General features: G+C 36.1%; 1 protein-coding gene across 4 annotated transcripts in view; it reads right to left on the bottom strand.

Moving 5' to 3' along the window:
- MYO16 (myosin XVI) overlaps positions 1-22,077 on the bottom strand; it is a 542,975-nt gene that overhangs the window by 335,802 nt on the left and 185,096 nt on the right. For all 4 annotated transcript variants that reach the window (XM_074329517.1, XM_074329516.1, XM_019731063.2 and 1 more), the window contains one exon: positions 6,877-6,985. In XM_074329517.1, the coding sequence (XP_074185618.1) occupies positions 6,877-6,985 (109 nt within the window). The remainder of the gene's footprint in view (positions 1-6,876; positions 6,986-22,077) is intronic.

The raw sequence follows: 22,077 nt of genomic DNA, 5'->3' as shown, positions 1-22,077 counted from the left end.
ATGTTAAGAAAGAAAAACTAACATTGAGTGAAGAACTGATAACGTTTCTCCGAAAATAAGACCCAGCTGGACAATCAGCTCTAATGCGTCTTTCGGAGCAAAAATTAATATAAGACCCAGTCTTATTTTACTATAAGACCAGGTATAATATACTATAATACTTGGTATAATATAATACCAGGTCTTATATTAATTTTTGCTCCAAAAGACGCATTAGAGCTGTTTGTCCGGCTGGGTCTTATTTTCAGGGAAACAGGGTAGTCAGACTTAGTGCAGGTGGGTGATTATTCATCAAAGATTATGCTCATTTCCTGTTTACACCTCTATTCAGCACTTGGTTTAATCCCAGGTTTCACGATAGTACAATCTCCGTGGCAGCTTGTATCCCTTCATTTATGCATCCTCTATTCCTAGCATTGGTTCCTGACATCACAGGTTTTTACTAGGTTGGTGCAAAAGTAACTGTGGTTTTTGCAATTATGTTTAATCTTTTAAAGCACAATTACAATTGCACCAACCTAAACAAGGGGAAATAATTCACCTTATTCCAAGTAAAAGTAATAATGATGATAATGACGATGATGATGATATCTCCCTCCCTGCAAGAGTCTGCTATGAACAGCCACTCGTCTGAGACGTTCCTATCGCTTACCTAATTCAGCCCTTACTGCAAACTTGGACAGAGAGCATGGGACAAACACTGGCGTGACCCTCCTGGCCGTGCCCGGGCTATGGCTGACTTCCCCAGGTGACCTTGGGAAAAATTATCTAACCTATCCGGCCTTCTGTATTCTCAATCACTCAGACAATAATACATATCCCAAAGGAGTAAAGATATACATAATATTTATAAGCTCGGTTTACATGGTAGAGATCATATTATCACGTGGCACACTGTTGTCATTTCACCTGAGAGCACAGCACATCTGCCTCCCTGCATAGCTTGTTCTCTGAGCCTGGATAGGTCCTCAGGAGTCAGCCTGCCTTGTTTTTAGTGCTGTGTCTTGTACTTACTATTTGTGTCAAATGGGGCAGATAACTTATTCTCTGCCTCATGGGGCTGAGAGTCTTTATTTCCCTAGTTGTTATAAGAATGAGTTATAACAAACAAGTATTTAGCTTACAGTAAGCATTCAGTAAAAGTGAGCTATCATTATTTGTCAGCCTTCTGATATATGGCGCACATGGCATTCATTTAAGAGTGTCTTTCTCTGCAATATGAAGGCAAAGAGGAAACAAACAAAATAAAGCAAAATGTTGGAGTAGCCGGTTAGCTCAGTTGGTTAGAGCGTGGTGCTAATAACACCAAGGTTGCCAGTTGGATCCCCACATGGGCCACTGTGAGCTGCACCCTCCTTAAAACAAACAAACAAACAAACAAACAAGCAAACAAACAAAAAACGACCAAGAAAACAAAAACAAAAAACACCATCATTGTGAATAAGTGTTAAGAACTAAGAGTATCTGCCTAAAAAGGCAAAATAAAGCAAAATGAAATATTTAAATAATGTGACTTGTTTCAGATACTCTGTTCAAAGCAATCTGTTTTTGTAGAAACATGAAAGAGGAATGCCATTAACCATATCTCAGCTTCTGAATCATACGTTATTTCAGAAGAATTAATACATTTCCCTAATAGGCACATTTGAGGTTTGCTAAGAGCCAACTAAAACTGCCACTCTATTCTTACTTTTAGTATTATGGGATTTGACATGTGAGTTAATTTTGGAAAATATTTCTCAGATGTCAGTGTTCAATTTTGCACATTAAAATAGAAAAATCTGATGGCTACATTACCCTACTCTAAGCTTACATTATCTTGTGAACTTTTACAATGTTGTCATGTTTACTGAAGTGGTATGTATCTTTTAGATAATTATTTAAACATGTAATTAAAATTGAGTGATAAGAATGGAAGTCAAAGATGAAAGACACAACTTAAAACAAAGCTTAGATATCACTCATTTCAGACTCATTTACAGTACAACATATGGGAAAACAATCTATTTCTGGTCACTGTTACAAAGATATCAGAGGGGAATATTATGACATTATATTCTATTATTTTAAAACATAATTTTGAATCAAATATGACAGCATATAAATGGGATTTTTAGATTTTTCTTATATGTCCAGGAAAAAAAAAAGTACAAGTTTATTTTTAGTAATATAATAGAATGGAAAGTTCCTTTTTTCTTGGTCAAACACATTTCTTAAGCTGCACCTGGAAAAAAACCAACCAAAACACCTATAGCTATAGCTCATAATAAGATTATTTCATAATGGATCATGGCCCAATTATCTGTTTTTTTTAAAGAAATTGAATTTTATTTTCATACTGTTTCCTGAAAAAAATAATAGAAATCCTACTTAGATTTATTATTCTTATAGGAACTTGGTAAATTTTTTTATTTAGGAAATACGAAACAGTAAAATTTACCTGAAATTCACAGGTTATCACATGTGATACTAATTACTGTTGCCTGATCATATCTGATAATATCAATAGATGTCTGTGCAAAACTGAAAGTACATTAACACCTCCAGTCACTGTTAACCCTACCTGAACTTTCCTTAACTGTCCCTCTTAAGATGAGATTGTTTTTTTAATACTTCAACATTTCCTTTACTCCATTATCCATTCTGCATTGGGGGTACTCTGTGCTGCTGTTCTAGATAATTTTATCATTACTCTGACTATAAAATGACCCATCCTGTGATTTCAGCACAAGATTCTCTAATAAGTTCCTAGAAGTGCATCTAACCCCAATTTTTGTCTCATAGTAAGCTTTCTAAAAGATCTAAGACTTGAAGGAAGCAAAAGAATTGAGCAGGCAAATAAAGGAAGTTTAGAATTGAGCAGGCAAATAAAGTCCTAGGAAAGAGAAATAAACATGTTCAAGCCAAAAGGGGGCTGAAACCCTCTCCCCTATCTCTTCCCCCAACCCTGACCACAGGCATAACGTGGGATCGTCCCAGGCAAATTGGTATGCACTGTCACCCTAATACTGGGTGATTCTGAAGAGGTTGATGCAGACACAGCGTTTTGAATGAACTTTATTAAGCAGAAGAAATATACAAGGCCATGCGTGGACTGATTAATCCGGGAGTCCTCTGGCGAATAAATAGGAAGGCTAAGACTGGAGGCAACAAGACCAGTTTTTGAAGCTGTTCTAAAATAGAAAGACCAGGGTTTGAACAAAGGCAGTAATAGCATAACTGGTGAAGGATTTACACATATCAGAGAAATGTCAAGGAAGGAGAGCCTGTAAGATTTGGTGACAAGGTGGTGTGAGGAATTTAGAAGAAAAGTGATGTTAGATACTTGGGTTCCCAGCAGTTACAGTAAAATGGAATATAGATAGACTATGAAAGGACAGCAGTAAGTTCCATATTGGACATGTTATTTCAAATTGCCTGATATCCAATTCAAAATACTTAATAAAACTGCATACATAAGGCTGACGGTCTTGAAAGATATCTAAGCTGCAGGAATATTCTTGGGTGCAGGCAGGTGGTTAACAATACAAGGCACAGTGGCTGATACACCAGAATAGTTTAAAGTGATAAAAGAAGACAGTTAAAGACAAAGCCCCAGGAACCACCAACATTTTGGGGACTGAATGCACAAGTGGCACATCCAAAGGAAACTAAGTCGAAGCTCGAAGAGAAGGGAGGAAAACTATGGAAAGATCATTGCAGATGAGTGAGTTTTCATAACAGAGCATGATCAAAGTGATCAAACTGTCACAGAGAGATGAGGTCATGGAAGAGAACAGAAAAGTGACGAACCGATAGAGAACCAAGGAGGGCAAGAGCACTCACCGCAAGGACCTTTCCAGCAGATCGGTCCTTGGAAAGCCAAACTTCAGTGGGCTGAGAAGAGGAGAGTAGGAACTCAGGAAAATAAATGTGAGTTACTTGTTCTAAAAGGATGAATTTGAAATGAAGGAGAAAGGGCAGTGAACGATGATGTATGTTGAGCAAAGTTTTTGTTTTATTTATTTTTCAGGGACTTGGAAAAAATACAAGTATACATATTTTTTCCCCATGGTGAGCACGTATCCTGGGCCATCTTGAGCTCTCCCTGCATCGCCTTCTTTCCTGACTGGCTCATTTTATAATCAATTGCTTTCCCTGAATGCCAGCTGGTTAGCCTGCACTAGAGATATAATATGCATCAAATGCTCAATCAGCCCTCCGTGGTTGTCTCATTTTCCAGCCTGGAAAGCTCAGGCGGTGAGCCGAGGTTAATTGCTGTGCCTGGGTATACAGTGTATGTCGGCGTTGACAGTACAATTAGAACTTGTGACCAGCGATTTTCCATGTAATCAAGTTGCCCACAACCTCGCCTGAGCCTCCTGCCACATGCATCCTGATGTGACAGCATGATAAGTACCCTGATTTGAAACTGTATGATGCAGCGTGAAAATTCAAGGATTGCAACTACCTAGTTACAAGAATGCAGCGCTGAAACACAGAGCATCAAATAAAAAGAAAATTCTCATCTTGGAATATTAGAAATCACTAAGGACATTGGCTCACACTGTCACAGTAGATAACTCTAAAAGTATACTAACCAGGGGGCCAGAGAATACATCAAATTAGATAGTATTTACTGGAACTGCGGCAGCTGATACAGATAAGTAGGAGGGACACTGGCAGACAAGGAAGCAGATTGTGAATGAGGGGATGGAGGGCCAGATGCATGGCAAGGCCAGGGCAATAGCAGTGACAAATGGAAAAGAGAATTAAAAATGTAAGAGATACTACATTGAATTTGTTCCAGCAAATGTGTATTTTACAGACTGATTGTGACAACCATCACTGTGACAGAGTTTCTACTAACCGTTCAGAATCAGTATCTTCCTGTCATCTCTTTTTTCTTTCTTAATCATTTTTAAAGCAACCCCTCAAAGGAATACACTTATTTTTACTTAGATAGGATAGATAATACTGCGTCTGCAAATACTAAGATGTCTTATCAAACAAAATCCTTTAAAGAGTTGGAAAGGTTTATAAGTCACATTAATTCTTTTGTAAATAAAGATACTTAGTTTTAGTTTCCCAAGGGAAATATTTATTACAGTGGCTGTTAGAAATTCAGAAAGTAAGAAGAACAGGAAGCCACCACATAGCTAGCACAGCTAAATAAAAGACAGTCAAGTTCTTCACGCCAATCCGGCATTGTGTGACTACAAGTCAAGTTTTGCCGATGTCCTGCCACTGTTGGAATAATAAACTTCCAACAGTGGAATTTGCATAACTAAGTTCATTCCTTTACAAGTCATGAACCTGTCTCACAGCTGACAAGGCGTGAAGAGAGCACATGATTCCTCACCTCGTAGTGGGTACAAGGAGTGAGGGAGATATGGAAGAAATGACCACACAGCCTGCACCCCAGGCTGCTTCTGTCACCCTTGCAAGCCCTGACTCCGTGAACTTCAATAGCACAGCTCAGCTCACATTTTCTCTAATGAAAATAACGATACTTACCTTGCTTTCAAGTTAATGAGACTTTTTTTTAATTTTTTTTTTTTGAATTCATGGCTGCTAAGAGTAATTACTATTATTCTCAGCTCTCCTCAGAATAAACCTTTTGATACAAGTAATCTGGAGGAACCAAAGACCACAGGGAACAAAGAGGCAGAAGTGTGGGATTTTCTTAGGGGCAAGAAGGGTAGCGTCACAAGTGAGGTGTGGCTCTTAAAATTCTCCAACGTTTTCTCTGACAAAAGATCATACTCAAAGGGATTGGAATTTCATTATTGTTGTTTAATACCTAAACAGCCGAAAGAAAGCAAAAGCAAAAGGAGAGCATACTCCTTTAGTTTAATACCATATCAGGCTCAAGGTTTCAAACACCTCCCACTTCGCCAACGCTACACTTACTCATGAAATTATACGCTGCGTCTGTGCAATTAAACATTCTTTGTCACTGAATACATTTGGGGTCTCAGCCTCATCCTTTTAGGCTATCACCATGACCGTGGGGCTTTCTTCTGACATTTCTGTTTCCAAGTGTTACCAGGAGTGGATGCTGGGATGCCTGTACAAACTGCCCCTGACTTAAGCCCTCACTTACCCGCATGCAATTCTTAAGAGGACCACCAGCTCCTAAGAGAATACACTTAGGATGACCTCGCTCTCATTAACTCAAAATTCAATTGTGCTGGTTCACTTCCCTTCCTCTCCCAGTGGAGAAGAGATTATAATTACAAGTCCAGTCCCACTAATTATAGACTTCAGATGCTTGTTGAAAAGTTCCTTCATTGTTGGCCTCTAGATTTTTGCTGGTTTACAAAACTACACTGACTAAATCAACAGTACATGGCAATAGGAGAGTGAAATGCAGTATAGAAAAATAGACTAGATTTTACAAAATCTAGTGAAACTACATCAATATGAAATCACGTAAGCACACTGTCATTCAGGGTCTCTGCTCCTGCTCCCTGCACCAGAACACAGGATATGGTGAGGCCAAAAAGGAACACAAATGGAGCCATAGATAGGGGAGTCATACCACTATAGTCCCGCTGGTGGCTGGGTTGGAGACACAGGAAGCAGGAGCCACACGATCCGCTATCCGCTTCTCTGCCAACCAACCAACCTTTTGCTAACTGCAATCCGTGCTTGCTAGCATAGCCATGGCAGTTATATTCATGGTTAATGGCTAACTGGTTACAGCTGATGGCCAACTAGTCACAGCTGATAGCCATCTATTACACAAGCCAGCACCTTTCCACCTGAGGTCGAGAGCCTGGAAACTGCTCTCTTGGCTCTGTCCCCACACACACCTAAAAAAAAAATACACTTAAAATTCTACCAAGCGATCTCTTCATCTATCTTTCCACAGTTTTTCAAAGCTCAGCCTACCATTTTCATCCAGATAGGTCAATAGGATAGAGCTTGATTCCGTCCCTTCTACAGCATAATCCAGTGGGATATTTCCATTAACATCCTGGAGAAGGACGTTAGCTCCAGCCTGTAAGTGAAAAAGAACAAAAGTAACATTATGTATACTCTTCACATAGAAAGAAGCTCACAACTTGCATTTCTACCTTAGTCAGAAATCAGATCCAGAAAAGTTTGCATGAGATACAGCCCTGCAGAATCATGCAGAAAATTGGAAATGTTTTTTTAAGACAAATATACAAAATACTTTGTGAGAAGCTCTGAGAATCTGAAATTGTTCAACTGACCTGAGTCCCAACTATTTCTCCCCAACCCTCTTGCTAAACCCAAATACACAACCCATGGCTGCTAAGCCACCTAGGCCTCCGCGCTGCCTGCCCCTATAACCTGCCTCGTTTCTAACACAACAGAAGTGCCCCATGGCTTCAGATAGTTTACATGGAGAACTCTTGTATGAACTCTGATTTTCCCCCAACTATCCTATAAAATCTTTAAGCCTTTTGCTCGCCACAGAAACTCATCTGAGAGCTCTCTTCCCACGATGATGTTTGAATAAAGCTTTGGGTTAATGGTTGGTTTTTCTCTATCCAAAAACTGTTTGCTAAGAAAAAGCATAATCTGCATACAATAATGGAGGAAGTATATTAACTACGGCTATTGCACATCTTTTAGCTTCAAAGGGCCCTGAATCAACCACCTCTGAGCACACTTGCTCCACCCTTTGCCCATCTCAGCTTAAATACAATGATATATGTGCTTTTGCTCTTAAAAAAAAAGGTCACGTAAATTGTCACCATTGCTCTATATTCTTTAATAAGCTCCATAAAATTTATCAGGCATGGTTTACGTCTTTCCTACAAGGGCATGATATGAACATGTTCCCATTGTCCAAGAGTTTCCACATACCTCCCAATAACATGTCATTAAACTCAGGACAAATGAAAGTTTCCTCCTCCTCTTTTTAACGAATAGGAGTCTGTATTGCAATGTGAATATAGTTAACATATTTCATGTAATATCCAAATTCATAACTTTACATGAAAAGGTATGTCACATTCATAATTTTATATACTAAAATATGGGCTTTTGCCCATATTTGTATGTTTGTGTGTTTGTGTGTACACATACACACACACACACACACACACACAGAGACAGAGACAGAGACAGAAAGAGAAACAGAGAGACAGAGCACTTTTCTATATCTTAGCAAGCCTGCACAGGTTTTCCAACAGACTTCTCTAAATATATTGTGAAAACAAACCATAATGTAGGTCAAAATGGTAGAATAGTCCATATCTTAATATCTGCCCTCCAGATAAGCTGTGTTGCTTACCTCACCATCTAGAGTTACCACATTATATTTTTCTATAACATACAAAGATACTACTTTATTTGAACAGAGTAAGTTATATATTTCAGATTTTCACTTATCTAAGGACATTAAATAATTTTAAGGTCTTAAAGACTTCAAGTTATCTTAGTGCATACATTTAATTCCATTTTAGCTATTCAAAGTTTGAAAAGAAATTACTTGAGGCAATATTCTTAAGTAGACTTTGCTAATAATTCTCTTCCTGTAGTCTCCAAATACAAGAATAAGATTTTGCATACTTACCCAAGTATCAATTATTAAAAGATTCAATTAAGACACAGAACTACAGGGTGTCATTACCGATTTCTGTACTAATAGGAATGAGACAATCAAGTTGTTCTTTTTTTCCCCCAATGCATTCGTTTCTGATAGAATCTTATCAATGCCAAACATCGGGTATCAGACCACAGTGAATAGAATTAAGAGTCATGTAGTATCAATCACAACAAAAATGAACTGGAGAGGTACTTGGTGTAGACAGAGACGGTACACTTGGATATAATATTTTCTATTCTTTTAGAAGTAATGGGGCTCTTTCAAAGAAAGTCTGAAACTGAAACATGGTGCTGAATATTTTAGCTGGGCTCATTCATTGAAATATCACCCCATTAATCACTCACTGGTCTGTGCTGCTAAATTACCAGGTATTGTTCCCTATATAGAAGTCAGACTTTCCTGGGGGTTGGTAACTTCCCTAATCACAGACCATGTCTTAGTCCTCATTTGTTTTGTTTTGTTTTGTTTTTTCATTAGCTTCAGGTGTACAAAGCAATATACTAGTTAGACATTTATACCCCCCACAAAGTGATGCCCCCTCCCACCCCAACCTTCTTCCTCTTTATATTCTCATCACTTAACTACAGGGCCTGGCACAGACTAGGTTCTAAAAAGATTAAAATAAATTGAAAAATAAGGAGCCAAACACTGAACTTAAACTAATTATTACAAACTGAGGCCAAAAATTAAAATAATTCTTTTCAACAAAGTGTTTGTGACCTTTATTTTCAGGGTTGCACAGATAAAATTACAAAATCACTATATGCATACTTACGTTATCTGCCTTCACTCTTTCCAGATGAATGACATTTGTCAAAGGCTCTTTTTCTTTCTTTCCTCCCTCCCTCCCTCCCTCCCTCTTTCCCTTCCTCCCTCCCTCCCCTCCTCCGTCCCTCCCTTTCTCCCTCCTTTCCTCCCTTGTTTTCTCTTTTTTGCCACTGGACATGGGCTAGAGGGCTCCACCTGTGGTGACCTGGGTGCTCCGCCCCCATCACACCGACTGCCTCATCTTGGTAGACGGTCCCTGATGGGCTGAACCATGTGCAATAATAACATAGATTTGAAAGGATCCCTAGAGAAGCTGTATTTCTTGAATTAGAATTCTGAAATTGTACATCTATTAGAAAAAAACACCATTGATAAGATTCATGGCTGATTATTATTCTCAGTCTGACTAACTCAGGAGTTAATGTGCAATTATACTTGTTAATGGATCCCACTGGAAATAAGGTGCTGATGACTTGCAAAGCAGGGCTTTTCCTCAGCATGTCAGATGACCCCTCGTAATATTATCAGGACAGTCTAATTTCTAGCATACAGAAAGGGAAATGGCCCAAGGGGGAGGGAATTAGTAGCATTTATAAGGTTTTGGGTTAGTACTTATTTTTTTAAAAAACACTTTCAACCACTCAGAAGTATAAAATGCACTTTCTATATTTTGTGAAATGAGAGCTAATCAATAACACAATTCAATAAAAATACCACTCTTGACATTGCTCATTTTTAATATGAAAATTTGAAACAATATGTGATCTAAAACACTATTTTTCTCTTCCAAGTCATGGGATTCTTAAACATCTTTTTAAAAACAACTGTTCTTTTAACATTTCAAATTTCATCCCACTGATGTAAGCATCCACTATATGACTTTTTAGCTATCAGTATAAAAGTCAGAGAAAGGGATTCCTGAACCGGTGCACATATTAATTACATTGCTTCCTTGGATACATGGCTCCGAATGAGGACGCCAACAATAAGTATTAACTTTAATTTTCTCATATGTCAGTGTCTGCATCTGACTGCGTGCATCATTATTCTTTTGCAAGAGATGAGAAGTAGGATGAATTGAGGATTTTAGACTAGATGTTCAAATACAGGACAGGAAATATCCAAGCCTGCCCTTATCTTATGATAAAGGCACAACAGCTTCAGCAATCACTAAACATTTTCTAAATCTGAAATAATATTTTAAAATTACTGAATGTTGTCCTTTATGAAAACATGGATTAGGAATTGGGTGTGTAAATAGGATATTAAGAGTGAAAGTAGATGGGAGACCTCTATTCTTTGTCATGATTCAAGAGAACTCATTTATATTTGGTGCCTGGAAACAATAGGCCCTAAGGAGGGGTGGTGGTGGTGGTGGTGGTGTGTGTGTAATATCTTCCTAGTTTTATATTCCTACACCTAATTACCAGATGTCAAAATTTTTATACTGACAGTAATGATTTTCCTTTGTCTAAATGAAAGAAGAAATTCCAAATTAAGAAAAACTTGCATTAGTAAGAATAGCTCAATAAAAAAATACCTGTACAATGTAGACTCTGAGGCAAGTTCTTCAGCTTGGTTTCAAGAAAATCAATTATCTAGTGATTGGTTTTCATCAGGGAAATGAAAGTAATCAATGTTATATATGCAAAATCAACAGAAACTTCTCAAATGCTTTTTGTAATTGAGGACTGTTTAGTTCCTATTGGAATCCCTAATTGCATTTCCTAATTATTCAAACTGGGAGGCTACCCAACCTCCAATTTGTCCTAAACTATGTTCCTGGAGTATTGAAAATGGAACTCAAATATATCATTCCCCCAAATAGGAATTTCATTTACTGCCTATCATGTAACATATGAAAAAATAAAGTAAATATTGTTTTACTTTATGTAACAATTTAGTATCAATGAATATCCTTATCAGTTGTTTCATTTAGCAATTATTCTCTAAACACATTAATACTGAAATTTTAATGACAGGTACCTCATTGCATTTTAATAAACAAACACCACTTTTATATGCCAATATATTTTGGTATTTTTTGTTTTGTTTTGATATAATTTCAGGTTTTCTCAAAGTTGTAAGAGTAATACAAAAATCTCCTGTATACCTGTTATGGGCTGACTTGCATCCTCCAAAAAGAAATGTTGAAGTCCGAACCCATAATATATATGAATGCAATCTTATTTGGAAACAGGATCGTTGCAGATGTCATTAGCTAAATTAAGATGACATCATGTTGGAGTAAACAATGAGACTGGTGTCTTGGGTTTAAAATATTATTTTTTCTCTTCCAAGATATGATATTCTTAAATATTTTTTAAACATTCCTTTTACATTTCAAATTTCACTCCACTGATGTAAGTGTCCACTGTATAATTTTTCAGACACAGAGGGAAGATGGGCAGGTGAAGGTGAAGGCAGAGATTGGAGTGATGCTGCCACAAACCAAGAAATGCCTGGGCCACGAGAAGCTGGAAGAGATAAGGACGGATCCTCTCCTAGAGGTTTCAGAGGGAGCATGGCCCTGCTGATGCCTTGACTTTGGACTTGACCTCCAGAATTGTGAGACAACAAATTTCTGTTGTTTTAAGCCAGCCAGTTTATTGTACTTTGTTATGGCAACCCTGGGAAACTAATAGTCTACCCTTTACCCAAATTCACCAATTATTTATACTTTTCCCTAATGTGTTCTCTCTCTCTCTCTCTCTCTCTCTCTCTCTCTCTCTCTCTCTCTCTCTATTTCTTCTGAATCACTCAGAAGTGAGTAGCATGCACCCTGTCCCTTTACCCCTAAATATTTTATTACATATTTCATAAGATCATGTATTTCATATTCTCTTGCACAAAATCATCAAAATCAGAAAACTTTCACATTGATAAATGTTATTATTTAAACCACAGTCCCTATCCAAATGTCATTAATTTCTTCCAATTATATCTTGATAGTGCTAGTTTCCCCTGACTCAGGATACAATCCAAGATCACCCAGTGTATTTGGTTGCCCTTTCTCTTTAGTCTCCCACAATCTGGAACACTTCCTCTTCTTTTTTTTTTTTTTTTAAGATCTTCTCTGATATGTCCTTACAATAAGATTTTGGGCAAGAAAACCACAGAGGGGATGGCATGCTGCTCCCATTATGCCATAACAGAAGGTACATGCTGTCCCTTGGTCCCATAACTTTGATCACCGAATTAAGGTGATTTTTTTTTTTTTCATTTTAAAGTTGCAGCTAAGAATCCATGAGTTCACGCTGCTATCAATAAACAAATAAATACCTGAATATAGGGGAGAAGGAAAAGTGTTCTGTAAATTATAATAGCAACTAATAAATGCAGAAAAATGATAAAGTTAGAATTTACCATTCATGATAGTAACAACACTTTCAGATAAGGGTCATCAGGAGTGCTAAGACTAAAGCAAAATTCTGATTAGGGATAGAATATGTACACATTCCTTACATACAGTGCCACAAAAATATTCAATTTAAATATAAAATGCTGGTATCTAACATGTTAGGAAAAATAGAAAAATTCTGCGAGTGGACTTGTAGATGGTTTCTTTTGAATTGTAGATGGTTTCTCTTCTTTCTGTAGAAAATTCTGAATTCACGTGCTAGTAGGAAAAGTGAAGTTTATCCCAAACTCACTTATCTAAAAGTCCACATTCCACAAAACTTTACCACTTCACATTACCTTACTCTGTTCTAATTTTCTCACCGTGATGATTATGATCCAATATCTTAAATACATATATATTTACTTTTTGACAGTATCCCACACTAGATTTCATGCTCCATGAGAGAAACTATTTAGATATTGCTATATATCTAGGCTCTATTACACTTTCTAGTGTACTATATGTGCTCAGGAAATAATTGCTAAGTAAATAAATGAATTAATTAATAATATTAAATTATATACATTTATATATATTTTATCACTGACAATTTTATGTTAGGACTGTTTGGTTTTATTGTTTTCTTAAAAATCTTTAATTGTGAACATTAAAATTTGAATGTCGTGTAATTTTCAAAGGTCACAGATTCTTGTTTTGATATTTTCAACCATTTTAAAATGTAAAATTTTAGCTTAAAGTCATACAAAAATATGCAGTGGGCTGAATTTAGTCCATAGGACAGAGATTGCCGACCCCTCTAATCGAATAAAATATACAATCTCTAATACAGATGAGTACAAGCTCTCAAAGTCTTGTTTGAAATTTGAGCTCCATTATTTTTTTTTTCAGCTTTATTGAGATATATTAGGTTGGTGCAAAAGTAATTGCAGATTACAAGGTTAAAAATAATTGCAAAAACCAAAATTACTTTTGCACCAACCTAATAATTGACATATATCATTGTGTCAGTTTAAGGTGTACAATGTGATGATTTGACACACACATATATTGCATGATTAGAACTTCTTTTAAAATTAGCAGTTTCAATTATAGGGAAAATTATATATTTCTTATCATGTTTGCGGCTATTTATATTTCTTTTCTATATTATCTTTTCAAGTGCTTTGACTATTTTAACATTGGGGTTTTGTTTTTGTTGATATTAAAAATTACTTGTAGTGTTTTAGCACAAACTCTTCGGAGAAAAGACAAAAAATTCTACAAACCAATCTATTTGAAATGCTAGGTGTTCCAGCTGATGAATCATAAATACAACTTAACTTGAATTTCACTATGTTTTCCTCAAATGTAATCATCAAATACATTGTATAATTTTTTTTTAAATTTAGATTTGATTGAAAAATCATACTGGAAACATTTTATGCTCCATATCTTACAAAGTTTTGGGGGTACATTAGAATATAAGTCCTACACTAAAGAAACTAGTTGAAAAAACTGTCCTCAAATTTTTCAAATTCATTTAACCAAAAATACCCTATTTTGGAAATGTAATAGCATTTACTACTGAACTATTCATGTAGCCTCATATTAAACAATAAAAGTTGCTATCCTACAAGAAATACACATTAAAAAGAAAGGAAAAAGATTTAGACAAGAATAAGAAATCTAAATGGGCCTCTTATATAGAAGTCCATAAAATTTTAATTCTGTATTTTCCACTATTTTGCATTCATTAAGTTTTGTAAAACTATTAGAAAATGGAAAATTGGATATAGAACTCAGAGAGCTGCAAAATAGAGATGCAATAAGATGAGGGATAGTTTGAGTTGGAGGAGGTAGGAAGGAGAGGAGAAGGAGAAGGGAACTTCGTTTAGCATAATAAAAAGAAACAAGTCTTGAGGTCAGAAAAGCCTGGCTCTGAGTGCCAAGTTATTGTTCACTGGTTTTGTTAGCAAGGGCAAACCCCCTAATTCTCCCCATTAGTTTTCAAAGTGGAGCCAACTATTAGTACTTAATGCATATTACAGTTACCTTCAGTGTAAGTCTACTTAGTACCCAGCCCAGGACCTGATATACAGGATGTACTCATTAACTTGTAGCTATATTAACATAAGCAATTGGAAGAGAAGGAATGTGACATACAATAAGTTATTTGCAAAGACAACCATTAGCTATCATATATCAAATCACCCATCCTTTTCCGTCAGCACAATCTTTCGCTAAGTGTAAGAATTCAAATCCTAAAAAGAATGGGACAGATTAAAATAGTAGGGAAGAAAGAAGGGAAATTCAGCCTGGAGGTCTTTGAAACATTGGAAACTTAGATTGGCTTTGCTTTCCTTCTCCCCTCAGTGTTACCATGCAATATATTTGACAAAGCCAACCATGCGGAAAGCAAGTAATTTTAGTAAAAGGCAAGAAACACTTTTAAAATGTAATTCCCAGACTACACAGGCACAAAAGTATTAAAATTTCTGAGTGCAGTATTTACAGGAGACCAGAAGCAAACAGAATGCCCTCTGTTATTTGTTATTGGGGGAAAAATTACAACATGCCCTGAGATCTACAAGGGAACCCTCTATCCATCTGTTTCTTAAAAACAACCCAGATGTAATAAAACACATTTATGAAAGATTAAGTGGAAACTTTCAGGTACCTCTGAAACAGATCTACAAAAAAATGTGCCCAATTCATTTATTTCCAGGTAATTTACTAGTTTTTTGAAAGTCTATCTACCAGCCAGAGACTCGGAAAAGCACTGCAGAGCTTTCTCTATTGCTCACAACCAACTATGTGAGAATAAAAAGAAAAGGTTCTCACAATTCTGTCCTTGTGTTCAAGGACAAACTCCAAAGACCTGCTAAACCTTCAAACAAATCAGAACAAAGATAGCAACTGTTTTTATAAAAAGACAAGCAAACCCATAAGAGTTCCCCCAAAATGAAAACCCAAATCACTAAAGAAGTAGGACAGTAGATAATGCCCCAAAAGGCACCTGAATGCAGTCAGGTATAACAAACGCACCTGTTCTTGTGAAGTACTTCCTATCTCTACCCTGCATCCATTTACATTCTTTACTACTGTTGAATTGGGCAATTGGCAGGAACTTATAAGGATCATTCAGAAAGCAACCCCTCTCATTCTGAAATATGCATGTCATCAAAAGGAACTGGTGAAGAAACTCTTAAATCTTGCTACCCCCAGCTATTGAATTGTGACCTCTCTCCCCAAACTGAACTAAGACATCACAGTTGAAAGCCCTGTAGCAGCTGGGGAGAGAGGCTGCCAGGTAGGGTGTGCACCAGCAGAAACCTGAAACACTTAATTACCCTTGATAATTACCAGTGAATGGAGCTGAGAAGGAAGGAACCAAAGTCTTGGCACCAGCCGTCCTTGTTGTACTTGAAGTCTGATGAACCAGAGGGCTGTTGAGTTTCTGCAGGCCCACAATCATGAAAACATAGAGAACTGGAGGAGAAGATTCATGGGTCTCTGGTCTCAAGCAGAGACTTTCCCAAAGGTTTCCATTGTTTAAGCAGAGAGAGAAAACTAGAAGCAAGTAACTGTCCTTCAGGGTCTAGTTTTTGGGCAGATAACGTAGGAAGCTATACAGTTGGGGAATCCACTTATTCATTAAGAAACTACGTATCAAGCCCTCATTATGATTAATGTGTACTTTGAGACTTTAATGATTGCAAATGTTTATGGTAATAAAAGTTTTCAACCTGTGTTACAATTTAAAGGTTTAGAACACTTGAAATTATGTTGCACCACATGTTTATAGCTCCATCTGTAAACGTCCTGAGGTCAGTAATTGTTACTTCAGACGGAGCATATAAATATTTATGTGTCACACTACTGCCATGCTAAATGACAGACCATGACGAGAAAACAAAATACATAAGGAAAGCAATCCTAGAATTCCAAGTAGCCAGAGTGTGAATAGCATTTACAGTCATACTAAAGAAATCTCTACATATTACTATGATGGAAGCTAGATGCGATGATAAGAATGGGCACAGTGTACGTATCTCATGGGGTGTGGGAATGTGTGAACAGAGGGCTGAATATCCATCTTCCAGACTAAAGATGGAAAATCAAGGGGTAGCAATATAAACATAGATATTTAGGATGAAACAGATATAAAAACCAAAAGAATCATCTAAAAGAGTTCAAAGTGGTTGTATCTGGGAAGAAAAATTCAAAGGGAAGGGTTGAAGGGAAGGAAGTGGTTAATTTTACAAGGCTTAAAATAAGCCTCATAAAACTATTTAACTTTTTAAAATACGGGTACGCATGACAGATAAAAATGTAAAGTGAAAAGAAATAACGGCACACATAAAAATATTTGTCATATTGATTGTCATAATCATGAAATGATATAATTATAGTAACATAGAAATAGAAAAAAGGAGAGAAATGTATGTAAAATCTCTAAAATAAATAATTAATTAATGATATATACATGATGCAACTTCATACCATCAAAAAATCCATATTATGGAAGAAAATTTTAAGGCCTGGAGAAATGCAGAAAAATGTGCATAAATAGATAGGCTACCAAGAGGTAAATATGGTATCAGATAAGTACAGTATTACTAGTACCGTGTTTCCCCAAAAATAAGACCTAACCCGAAAATAAGCCATAGCATGACTTTTCAGGATGACATTCCCCTGAACATAAGCCCTAATGCGTCTTTTGGAACAAAAACTCATATATGACCCAGTCTTATTTTCGGGGAAACATGGTGTGTGTGGGGAAAAAAGGAGAGGGAAGGGAGATTAAGAAATAAACTGAAATCAAAACATATTCAGGATTATCTTTATGTGATGGAATTAGTAGTGATTTTAAATTTTCTTCTTTATATTTGTGGTGTCTCAATTTTCTACATTAAATGTGTGATATTCATATTGAGAAAATATTTTTCAAAATGCACAGTGAATAAAACTATAAAACTAGATGAAAACACATGATGATTGTCTTGAGTTCATCACGGCAAGTTTCAAATCTACTAAATTCAAAAGTGAGGAGTAAAACTTTACATAAGTTAACGATTACCTGGTGAGCTAGATAAAAGATTAAAAACTACAGTTTCGGAAGAAAACCTATTGAGTGTTTCTGAGAAAAAGCTCAGAAAAGAAATGACTCTAGCTTGTAAAGAGTCCCAGATTGTTAGGGTAAATTTAACATCCTTCCAAGATATTGTGCAATTCACTTTTATTATACATCCTATTAAGCCACTCATTTACCCTAGTATGATGGTTTTATGTGAACCACACTAGGTACTTAATAAATATTTACTGACGAAAGACCTTGCATAAAAGAGCCAGTGCCCTCCTACTGCATTATCATTCATTGCATTATTCTCGAATACCAATCTGTTCACTTTGCTTCTTAAAAAAGCCTATGTTGCTAATCTGAACACTCCATATCCACTCTGAGAAAATACAGCCTTTTCCAGATCTATTTACCAACAAACTGAAAATATGGGCAGCTGATATTTTCTCTGCCTTAATACCCTGTGCTAATGGCCTTCATGTGCAATTTATCTCTAGTGTCTTATGGCACCAGCAACTGTACTTCTTTTTCTTTCTTTAATCTAGAATATTCTACTACAGTTTTAATGTCCCACACTGTAATATATATATATATATATATATATATATATATGTGTGTGTGTGTATATATATATATATATATATATATATATATATATATATGAGGGGGGAACCACAAAAAAATTAATATACCCTCACATTTGATCTAGGGATGCAGTTTGCAATGTTCTTAGCGTTTGCTTTCCCATGTGTAACTAACTAGCTGTCCCTGTTAATTACAGCTCTCCCACCGCCACAAGGAAATTCTCAAAGCATTTTTACCCCTTGACTTTCATAGCAATACAAGCTTCTGGCTTTCCTTCTAAATATGGCTTCTCTTTTCCAGTCTTCTTTGCAGCCTCCCGTTTGTCTAACAATCGTTTAATTGGTTTACTTTGGACATTCTTTCAAATGTTCTTTCTTTTTTCGGACTTCATATTTTTATGTATTGATCTGATGTACTCAAGAGCTTCTGTTACCCTTATATATGCAAATAAAGCTTTCCTCTCTCTCCTGAGTTCCGGGACCAGCTGCCTCCTAGACTTCTCCAGGTGGATGTCTTCTGTGGATCATGAACTTGATGTGTTTAAAAAGGAGTGCATGGTTCTGCACTGGTGTTAGCTTCCTCAGTAAATTGCACCATCCCTTCCAACTTCCCCAAAACAGAAAGCTTGGAGTCATTTTTAGATTCCCTCCCCTTTTTTAACTCCTGCATTAACATCAACATTACTATTGATTTCACCTTCAACATATAGCATCAATATGTGCTTTATTCCCATCACTGTGACCCTAAACCCACAATCACCAGGGTTTTACGTAATGTTTTCCCAAGGGCAGTGACTCTCGTTAGGTGCCCCTTCAATCCTTCCATTTTACTCCACCACTGCCCAGTCCTCTTAGGTGAGGTCAGCATTCCCTTCTCTGAGCTTCCAGAATACCATTTACTTACCCATCACAGCCCTCACTGAAATCTAAGATTTGGTATACGGCATTGTGTAAAATTTTACATAATATAATCAATGATTATACACTAAGAAATGAATTCGTGTTTATGCTCGTTTTTTACTTTCTCTACTACACAAGAGTATCCATGTTTAAGAACAGAGACCCTGGTTGCTCATGTTTCTCTTGCTGCTCATGTATTCTCAGGCACAAGCATAGCACCTGGCACAGAGCAAACCTGATAACGCTGGTAACAATGAGAGGACATGGATGTCTCATCATTTCACAAAGTGGTAAGCATTTCACAAAGTAGACGTGTATCAGATGACTATGTTGTATACTTAAAATATATACAATTTTACTTTTCAATTATACCTCAATAAAGATGGGAAAATTAAAACAAAACAAAACACTAAGAAGCTTTTATGTTCAATGGCCACTAACAGGGCTTAGGAGCCAGAGTAGCTTCCTTCAAATTCTTACTCTGATTAACCCAAAAAATATAACCTGAGGTAAAACCCTTGACATTTGCCCAATTTCCTTATTTGATCAACTTGCCTTTAGATCAAGTGAGATAAATTAACTAGGAAAAACAATGGAATGTGCCCACTGACTTCATCACAAAGATATACGACCAACGTGTCCCTGGCAAGCGCCATGCTAAGGGGCTCGAGTGGGCAGGAAGCAGACTGCGTGGATGGATGGAAGAGTGACCAGGAAGGGACAAACTAGGCTCAGCAAGAACATATTGTTCTTCTGAGAAGCTTGGCCACACGAACGAGAAAGACAATAGGTTGACAACTGGAAAAAAATAAATTTGATTTATTTTTCTTATTTTTTTTAAATTAATGGAAGATACCAGAACATAACTATACATTTAAAAGAAAAAGCTAATAGAACAATTATGAAAATAAGAGATGATGAAGGAGAAACCCTTGGAGAGGTAGTAATTAGTGGAATCTAAGAGAAGATGGGGGAAGATTTAGCTTATAAAGGAGAATAATAAACATCTCTTTAAGAATGAAAGAAAGACTGAATAAATAGAAAAAAGAACAACCAATAGTTAGCTAGTAGGAAGTACACGGCAGAAAGCCTAAAGTTTTCAATTTTCTCAGTGAGGTTGAAGTCACTATCAACTGTTGAGAAAGAGAGTAAATATTATATGATAGTCATGAACATGGAAAGCTAATGAGGCTCTTAGCTCACTTCTGCCATAGTTCTTATTGAATATTGAATCAGATTTACTTTGAACCATTTGGATTTATAGCTCATTTTCTAGGGAGGACTATAACCTCCCAAAGTAGCAGAGTACCATATGTCTTAATATTTTACAAATCAAAGTGATGGAGAGGGTTTTTTATAACTAAAAACCATAATATTTTAGAGTAGTATTTAACCCAGGAACCAGGAATAGTCTACGCAACCAATGAGTTTTAGAATGACTTAATTTTGATCTATCAATGACTTAAGCTACCTAACACAAAGCAAGCAATATGTTTTTGAAATATCATTTGCTATTTCAGTTATGACAGGATTGTTGGGTTCCAGTAGTTGCCTGTAGCGCCCATTAAAATGATCTAGTTCTACACTGCCCATAAAACACAGTCCATGACACACTTCATCCAACAGGCGATGGAATTACTAACATCACATGTTCAAACACAAAAGACCAATGATTGAGAAAACATTAACTGCAATTTCCAACAATCATTCCATTGTTACTGAAGTGAAACAATGATAAAGACATTACAAAGCCTCACTAAGTAAATGACTATCCATTTACTAACATTTCCTCCTGCACTTGATTTCAAGGAGTTAAAATGTTTTTAAAGGTCTCCCCATAATATGTAACAGTAATAATTCAGCAATACATATTGCCTATCAGCCTTTTTAAAAACCAAAGCTAATTAAAATGACATTTTATTTTTCACTTGCCATTACTCATTTCTTGAAATTATGTACAATAGATATCCTTTACAGTAAAATTTATTAATTGGTTCCAGGACATGTGAGTATGAAATCATATCTCCCCAAAAAAAATTTTTCAATAGGAGAAAGAAAAAGTCTGAGATGATTAGTCAGGAACACAGGTAATCATTTTCCCCAAACACTGGAGTACCATCTAGTGTTTTACTCAATTAAATTATTTTTCTTTCAAAATAATTAATGCCAAAATAAAAGTAATTTTTTATGGTACAAATTCAATGATCTGTTAAAAGTGCAGATTCGTCACAATTTTAAAACTGTTAACAGAACAGAGTAACTTAGCAACTGTGGCTACATTACAAAATTAAATGTGAAAATTCAGATCTAGCATGCTGAAGATAAATGATAATCTTTAATCCAAGGTCACATCAGAAAAGAAGTGAGAACTGAGCTAGGTTATTTAGAGACAATCCCCTATGAAATCACATGGTGCAAAACAGTAAAAAAAAGAAAGTCTCTTGTTACTCTCCCAGCAGTCTAGTGATGGAGCACCTACTGAACATATTTTACAAGTATTTGTTTAAGGCACAGATGCACTGATACAGCATGCTACATATATATATATATATATATATATATATATATATATATATATATGTGTGTGTGTATATATATATACATATATATATATACACACACACACACACAACACATATATACATATATATATGAACATATTAAAATAAATATGTCAAGGTTTTCAAGAGAATAAAGCCTGACATGCTTTGAGTTCATCACTTTTCAGCCTTTATGATTTATTCTTAAATAACAGAAAAGCTTCTTAAAATCTGGAATATACACATTGCAGGATAATTATTTTTTAAAAACCAGAAAATAATTTGAATTATAGAGC

The sequence above is a fragment of the Rhinolophus sinicus genome, linkage group LG04 (genome assembly GCF_036562045.2).
Source record: "Rhinolophus sinicus isolate RSC01 linkage group LG04, ASM3656204v1, whole genome shotgun sequence".
Classification (NCBI taxonomy): domain Eukaryota; kingdom Metazoa; phylum Chordata; class Mammalia; order Chiroptera; family Rhinolophidae; genus Rhinolophus; species Rhinolophus sinicus.
The sequence above is the reverse complement of the archived record's forward strand: the minus strand, read 5'-3'. Positions and strand labels throughout refer to the sequence as shown.